The sequence below is a fragment of the Mastomys coucha genome, unplaced genomic scaffold (genome assembly GCF_008632895.1).
Source record: "Mastomys coucha isolate ucsf_1 unplaced genomic scaffold, UCSF_Mcou_1 pScaffold18, whole genome shotgun sequence".
Taxonomy (NCBI): Eukaryota; Metazoa; Chordata; class Mammalia; order Rodentia; family Muridae; genus Mastomys; species Mastomys coucha.
The window spans coordinates 7,710,199-7,718,603 of NW_022196900.1; the positions used below are offsets into that span (position 1 = coordinate 7,710,199).

Genomic DNA, 8,405 nt, shown 5'->3' on the forward strand with positions numbered 1-8,405 from the left:
AGAGAAAGAAAGAGAGAAAGAAACAATGATTTTGTTAAGAGGTGGTGACTTCAGAAGGTGATCACGTTTTGAGGGTGGACTTCTTTTCTTTTTTTTGTTTTTGTTTTTTTTTTCGAGACAGGGTTTCTCTGTATAGCCCTGGTTGTCCTGGAACTCACTCTGTAGACCAGGCTGGCCTCGAACTCAGAAATCCACCTGCCTCTGCCTCCCAAGTGCTAGGATTAAAGGCATGTGCCACCACTGCCCGGCGAGGGTGGACTTCTTAGGGAAGGGTTTAGTGTCCTTCTAAAGGGGCCCAAGGGACAGGGTTTGAGCCTTTTCTGTCCCTTCCACCTGTGAGGATACTGTTCTCTTCCAGAGAACAAAGTGATCCAGGGACCATCTCAGAAACAGGCAAGGACCTCTCTAGACACTGAGCCTACTAATTCCCTCATTCTGGACTCCTAGCCTGCAGAGCTACGAGAAAATACATTTATGTTATGGCTTTTTTTCTTCCCCTCCCTCCCTCCCTCCTCCTCTCCTTCCTTCTTCCTTCTCCACCTTCTCCATTTTCTCTCTGTGTGTTGTGTTGCACGTGTATTGTGTTGTGTTTGTGTGTGTGTGTTTTATGTGTGTGTGCACTCACATCGTTGGTGTCATTCCTCAGGCACCCTGTCATACACCTTTGCTGTCACTCCTCAGGTGCTGTGTACCTTCTACTTTTTGCTTGTGTTCTTTGGGATAGGGTCTTTCACTGGCATGGAACTTACCCAGGAGGCCTAGCTGACTCCCCAGGAAGCCCCTGGGGTCAGCTTGTCTCTGCCTCCTGTGCTGGGATGACAGTGTGTGCTCCGACACTCGGCTTTTCACGTGTGTTCTGGAGATTAAGCTCAGTTCCTTCGGGCACTTTGACAACTGCTCATCTCCCAGTCCCTATTGCTGTGGCACTCGATTGCCAAGGTTGTGTTATTTGGTTATGATTGCACAAAATCTACTACACAGAGCCTGAAAGCCACCAGCAGAAGTGGTTCAGAGCAATGTCTGCTTCAAGCAGCTGTATTTGAGAGGATCTTCTTTCTTCCTCGTTTGTTTCTTTTAAAATTAGACTTAACCATTTTAATTTGTGTATGAGTGTTTTGCCTGCATGTATTCTGTGTCTCATCACATGTGTGTTCAGTGCCCATGGAGATCAGAAGAGGACACTGGATCCTCTGAAACTGGAGTTGTGGGTGGCTTTGAACCATCATATGGGAGCTGAGAAATCAAATCTAAGTCCCCTGTAAGAGCAACGAGTTCTCTTAACCACTGAGCGAGCTCTCCAGCCTCTCACTGTTTGCTTAACAATATATAGGTTTAGGCAGAGGCAGGCAGGTCTCTGTGAGTTCAAGGTCAGTCTGGTCTACAGAGTGAGTTCCAGGGCAGCTAAGGCTACACAGAGAAACACTGTCTTGAATAAAATCAAAATCAAAACCAAAACCCTACCAACCCCCCCAAACCAAACAAAAAACAAAAAACCTCACAAAAACAATATATAGTTTTAAAAATCAGCATTTTACTGTATAGCTCAGGCTATCCTCAAACTGATTAAGACCTCCCCCTTCTAGGACTTCTTACAAGCTTACCACTTGGTTTCATCTAGTCCTTCCTCGTTTTCACCTTTTATATTTAAATCTGTGTCCATCTGGATATTAGCATTCACGTTACAAAGCACAGTACAAAGTGAAGACACTTCTGCTCTTCCCACACGCTTACTCACTTAGCCCAGGGAAGTTAATTGAAAAAATCTCCCTCCACGAATATGAAGTGCTTTCCTTTGTAAAGGTGTAGATGCTGGAATTACTAGGATGGTCAGGGTCTCACTATGCAGCTCTGGCCAGTATGGAGCTCATTATGTGGATTAGCCTGGGACTCTAATTCACAGAGAGCTGCCTGCCTCTGCCTCCTGAGAGCTGGGATTGAAAACATGTGCCACTGTGGCTGGCCCAAGAGTAATTTTTATCCTTTAAAATTCTTTTAACAATTTTAATTTAGAGATTTCTTTACAATTAACATTTTATGTAATACACACACACACACACACACACACTCTGTGTATGTCTCTCTGTGTGAAACTTCTAAAGACTGCACATATCTCTAGTCCCAGCACTTGCAGGTGAAGACAGGAAGAGCAAGCATTCAAGGTGCTTGACTGACTATATAGAATGTTCTAGGCCAGCCAGGCAGTGGTGGCGCATGCCTTTAATCCTATCACTTATGAGGCTGATACAGGCAGATCTCTGATTTCAACAGCTTGTTCTACAGAGTGAGTTTAAGACTAAAAGAAACAAAATCTTTTCATTTTCATTGATTTAAAAATAGATTTTTGCACATACTGGAGGTTGGACCCGGAGCCTGGAGTATGACAGGCAGGTCCTCTATAGTGAGCTGCAGCCACAGCCCCTAAAACAACTTCATAGCAAATGATGCATGCATGCTGACAAGTGCCAAACACCAGGGGAGTGCTTGTGTACAATGAAAAGCAAGAGAAAGCTTGCATACTGTGCTCTGTAGTACCAGGCTCTTCTGTCAGAACATGGTTGATAGCCTGCTTGTTCTCTCTAGTCCTTTAAGAAGTGCACTTATACAGACACTCACATATAGCTACATGTGCACCCCTCTCCCTGCCCCATGAAAGTGTGTGTGTATGTGTGTGTGTGTGTGTGTGTGTGTGTGTGTGTATTATAATGCTGGCTTCTTGCATTTGGAGATCTAACTCACAGCTTTTTAAAAAATTTAAAAGAGACTTACTTTTTTGTGTGTGTGTTTGTCTGTCTGTGTGTGCTTATGTGCTCCATAGGTATGCAGATACCCAAGAAGGCCAGAAGAGGGCATCAGATCCCCTTGAACTGGACCTATAAGTGGTTAGGAGCCGCTCAGTGTGGGTGCTGTGAACTGAACTCAGGTCCTCTTAGAGCCTTAGTATTCTTAGCCATTGAGTCACCTCTCCAGCTCTTTACCATGATAGGCAGACACTCTGTCACTCAGCTACCCCATCATCCCTTATCTCACCTTTAAGTGCACAATGTGTTCTGCTTGACCATTTTATAACTGATGGAGTCACTTTAACTGATGTACACATTAGTTAGTGGCAGTCCTTCTCATCTACCAATAATGTTACAATAAACACTTAGGTGCCTACGTGGATGCATTTCTTACTGGGAAGCTGCCACCTCAAGAAATTTAATGCTTCACATTTGGAGAGGGCCAGAATAACTTACAACGTCACAGGCGAATGTCCTCTTCCGTATGTCCCTCCTACACTGGCTTTTGCTAAGAGGTAGAGAGAGTGGCCCATGTCACAGTGACCTGTTCTCATGTGGTTGGTGAGAGGGGAAGTATCGTATCACACCCTCCTGACTGTTCTCCTCCTGTACACACCTGAAATGCTTCTTAAAGTGTGAAGTAAAGGGGCTGGAGAGATGGCTCAGTGGTTAAGAGCACTGACTGCTCTTCCAAAGGTCCTGAGTTCAAATCCCAGCAACCACATGGTGGCTCACAACCATCTGTAATGAGATCTGATGCCCTCTTCTGGTGTGTCTGAAGACAGCCACCGTGTTCTTACATATAATAAATAAATCTTTAAAAAAAAAAAAAGAAAAAGAAAAGAAAACATTTTCAAAAAAAAAAAGTGTGAAGTAAATATAAATCATCCTCTGTGGCCCAAAAGGGAAATAATGTGTGTCCCTGTCAGAACACTGGGGCACCAGCTGTGCTGTGTACAAGCAGACATGGCGTCTGAGGGCGGAAAGCTGAAGCCCAGGGCTGGGAATGGGAGGAGAAGACTTTGAACAGAGGTGTAGCTGTAGGCAGGAGATGAGGTCCCAGGTCCTTCAGCTCTGTCTGCCTGTCTGTATTCATGACTTCAGACTAGCCCCATACAAAGTGACAGGTCCCATCTCAGGGCCCAGCCTCTGCTCACCTGTGCTTTCTGTGAAGTTGCCCAAGCTGAGGATATCGTTGAGCTCTTGGTAGTGATTCTGTTTGATGTATGTGGTCTTCTCTGGTGTGTCTTGTAGCTGCATGGTGACTTCCTCCAAGTCTTTGTCCAGCTGAAAGACAAGACTCCATCTGAGACCAAGTCTCTAGTCCCAGCCTCTGAGTTTTGACCTCTGTATCTCCCCTTTTGGTGTTTCTAGACAGGGTTTTCTCTGTGTAGCTCTGGAACTCACTCTGTAGACCAGGCTGGCCTCAAACTCAGAGATCTGCCTGTCTCTGCCTCAGGAGTGCTGGGATTGAAGGTGTGAACCACCACTACTTGTCATGGCCTCTGCATCCAGAGAAGGACTCTATTGCACCCATTCAAGCAGGAGCTGTGCTGAGATGGACCAGGGGTTGGCAGTCATATGACCTGACTGGGCTTGAGCCTTGAGTAGGTCTAAGCAAGACCAAGAGGCAGGACAAGGAGCAGAGATAAATGGAGAAGCCAGCTCAGGCCAAGGGGAGACTGGCTGCATGCACTTCCTGGCTCTGTACTGGGCTTGTGAGTCTCAGCCTCTATTTGTGGCACAAGGACATCAGAGTACCTGCCTCATAGGATGTATGGAGACTCAGTGAGATGATGCATGGGGTTTATCCCAGTGCCTGACATAAGGAGGGAATCAGTTGCTAGAGGACTATCAGAACTATCATTATAACTACTCAGCAGACTCAGCCAGGAGGCTCACAGGCAGGGCTCTGCATCTCTGAGTCCTACACTATCATACAGGCTCCAGCCAACTGGGTCCTGGGGGCACTGAGAACGATGGGACCCAGTTATGCTCAGGTTGCAGAAGAATTGGGGCAAAGCCAGGGAAGTGTGCGTGGGTGGTGGACATGGTAGTTGGGATGGCTAGTGGGTATCCGACTAGAGAATAGAAAGGGAGTTTTACTAGCTGTGAATCACTCTTCTGAGGTCGGGGCAAAGTTGCTGCCTACTGAGTTTCTACAGGAATGAAAACAAAACAAACCGAAAGAAAATACAAGTCTTATTTGTGCTACATAGTGGCAGGGCTGGAAGCTGAGGATCGGTCCAATGGGATCGGTCCAATGGGACGCTGCTTGAGGCTTAGTTCTAGGGCAAGCAAAGCCACACTGGGGTTCTCAGCAGGGGGGATTACACTGCTGGAAGGCAGTGGAAGGCTTAGTCTGATGCTGTGTTGTTGCTTGTTAGAGATGTCTGATGCACTAGCAGTGGGATCAGAGTGGAAAAAAGCTGATGCTCTCATTGCTATAGAAGCTGGAGCAGGAAGCCCTGTCTTAAAACATTTCAGGGACGTGACAGAGTTCTATGAACCCCACAGAGGTTGCTGGACTTAGCAAACGAAAACACAGAAGTCCAGTGGAATTTAAACCTCAGAGAACAGAAGCCCCCTTGGCAGTCTAGGTACTGCCTGCACATGGTAAGCAGTGTCTGAAGGGATCTCCAGCAGACCCAAGCCTTGCAAGCATGGTGCTGTTAGGTCTTGTCCTCCTCCCGCCACTTGTTAAACCATTTGATTACATTTCTAAAGCTAGCCATCAAGGTCTAGTCCCTTATCTGGGCACTTCCTTTGCCTGATTAAAACACTAAGGTCCAACTATCAAAACACAAAATCTAGCAATCAAAATTCTTTACTTAGCTATCCTGACTAAAATGTCCAGTCAGAATTTACCAACTCATCCTAGAACAGACTTCCCCTTTTCTTCTTCAAAACCACTCCTGCAGACACCTGCAGCAGCAGGTGTCTTCACCAGATCCAGAGGTAGCCTCTGGCTTGCCCCTCTGGGTTAATAATCTCCTTTGTGCTGGGTGGGTTTTGTGCTGACTCCAAGGTCCCTTCATATACATGTTTTCAGTATGAAAACATGATTGGCAGTGTATTTGCAATTCAGAATTAACTGGTCACCCCATATCCAATCTAGTAACCATCTTCTGCCCTGCATGTGTCTGGAAAGAGACTACATTTCCCAGGCTCCTCTGTGCTCTGTGGCTAATGAGCTCATGAAAATTTTGCCAGCACAGGGAGACAAAACCAAACTGTATGCAAATTGTGTGTGTGTGTGTGTGTGTATGTGTGTGTGTGTGTGTGTGTGTGTGTGAGAGAGAGAGAGAGAGAGAGAGAGAGAGAGAGAAAGAGGATGTGTGTATGAGCATGCTTGTGTGTATATCTATGTGTGCGTATATATGTGTATATGTGTGTGCATGTGTATGAGCATGCTTGTGTGCATGTGTATGTGTGTGCAAGTGTGTGTGTATGTGAGAGAGAGGATGTGTGTATGAGCATGCTTGTGTGTGTATGTGTGTGTGGATATGTGTGTGCATGTGTATGAGCATGCTTGTATGCATGTGTATGTGTGTGCAAATGTGTGTGTGTGTGAGACAGAATGTGTGTATGAGCATGTGTGTATGTGTGTATGAGTGTGTGTATGTGTGTAAGAGAGAGTGCATGTGTGTGAGCATGTGTGTGTGTGTGTGTGCGTGTGTGTGTGCGTGAGCGTGTTTGTGGGTCACTTGCTTAAGGGGTGATCCCTTATGTGGGCTTTCTGTGTCTCTTCTTCCTGAGACGGAGGCCATGTCTTCATTTTGCTGTGCCAGAATAGCAGGAAGCAGAAGAGGCGCCCCAACCCACAAATGACCCTGCCCAGCTGTGACCCCAGTCCTCAGAGCTACTAGTCTAAGAGAGAAGTAAACACACTTTCTTTTTTCAGACAGAGCCTTGCTCTGGAGCCCAGGCTGGCTGCCAACTCATGGCCGTTCTTTCTAGCCCCTCTTTTGGGGCTACTTGCTTTTGAAATCTCTTGGTTGCTGTTGCTTGGCCAGCACCCTGACTTGACTCAGCCCAGGAGTAGGTCCAGTCAGAACCCTAGGAAACGAGAGTGAGAGGGACTTGGGGTTCCCTCTCATTTGAGGGTGTGGCTCAGACAGAAAGCATCCTGGCTATGCCCTCTCTGGACTATTCAAGAAGCGATTCAGAACTGGGGGCAGGTTTGCCACAGCACAGCCATCTCTGGGGAAGCCTGTCTTTGTACTTCTTACCATGCTGAGCACTGGGGAGCTATGGGGGGTCCTCCTTGCAGATACTCCCAAGTTTCCTCCCTTTCTGAACACATTGGAGATTGGGGAATGTTGGATTCTAGGAGTCTAGGCTAATGGGCACTAAGTGTGGGTCGGCTGTGCTTAGCTCCCTGCTGCCATGACCTGGGGTGTTCTAGAGGACTATGGAGCAGGGACAAGCTGGAGACCCCCTAGAGGGACAAGCACAGGAGGATGTGAGGTCTCCAGATGTGGACACACCTCTGTGATCTTCATCCGTAGACGGTGGTTTTCTGACTGCAGTCCCTCCAGACGTGATGTGCTCGCCTGGTTCACGCTGGTGACTGAAGTGGAGGTCTTCGAATCTTCTTTCTTCTGGTTCTGTGTGAACTGGAATCGCCTGTTCTGAGTGGCTGCGTCAGGGTTTGTCCTCAGAGTGATGAGCTGAAGGAACAGAGGTGGCTTGCAGTGAGACTCCTGCCAAGTTCCTGTCTCTCCCCAACCATGTTCCTCTACCAAGTCCTACACGGGAACTGACAGGGGCCCCAGAGGGAGGTAGGCTGGGGCTCAGGACCCCCAGGCCCATGTTGGGCTCTGGCACAGGCTTGGGCATGACAGTGGGCAGGCAGCTTCCCAGTCACTGAGCCTCAGAGTCCTTCTGGGATAGGAGAGTCAGCCTTCTGACTCTGGCTCATTCACACCCTCCTAGGGGGCAGAGGCAGTCCAGGGCCTTGGGCAGGATCCCGCTGTGGAAGTTTCTACAACAAAGAGATAGAGGACGGGGAAGACTGCTCATTCCAGGGTGAGTTTAGAGACTAGCTGTTGACCTGCTTGTCCTGGCAAAGGCACTGTGCAGCTTAAAGCCCGTCACATCTGTTATAGTGCAGGTTCTGTGTGGTAGGGATCTGGACATGACTGAGCAATTAAAAATGATTTTATTATACTTTTAATGATGTGTCTCTGTGTGTGGGTATATTGTGGTTATTGTGTGCATGCGATGCAGGTGGATGTGGAGGCCAGAAGAGGGAGTTGGATCCTCTGGAACTGTAGTTAAGTGTAGCTGTGAGACACCTGACGGGATGCTGGGAACTGAGCCTGGACCCTCTGCAACAGCAATTTGGCCTGTTAACTACTGTAGCACCTTCCCAGCCCCATGGGGAAAGAATCTGAGACAAAAAAGTTGCCCTGAGACTCTAATCTTATCCATACATTCTAGAATCTTCTCTAGCCCATGGTGGGCTCTGGGCTTAGCCCTGGAGACCAGGAGTGGAGTTACCATAGTCCCCATCAGGACTCCTTAGCCTTGGGTGTGGGTGTAAAGAAGAGCTTCACTGTCATCTGGCCAGAAGGGACTAAGGATGGAGTGGCCACTAGGACTTGCTGTGCTGTGTGTGTG

At 47.6% G+C, this 8,405-nt stretch overlaps 1 protein-coding gene across 1 annotated transcript in view; it reads right to left on the bottom strand.

The window, feature by feature from the left end:
* The window catches only part of Gabbr2 (gamma-aminobutyric acid type B receptor subunit 2), a 339,297-nt gene that overhangs the window by 8,330 nt on the left and 322,562 nt on the right, over positions 1-8,405 (bottom strand). Inside the window, exons 16-17 of the mRNA XM_031377342.1 lie at positions 7,271-7,453; positions 3,938-4,067 (exon numbers count right to left, since the gene is read on the bottom strand). Coding sequence (XP_031233202.1) covers positions 3,938-4,067; positions 7,271-7,453 — 313 coding nt within the window. The remainder of the gene's footprint in view (positions 1-3,937; positions 4,068-7,270; positions 7,454-8,405) is intronic.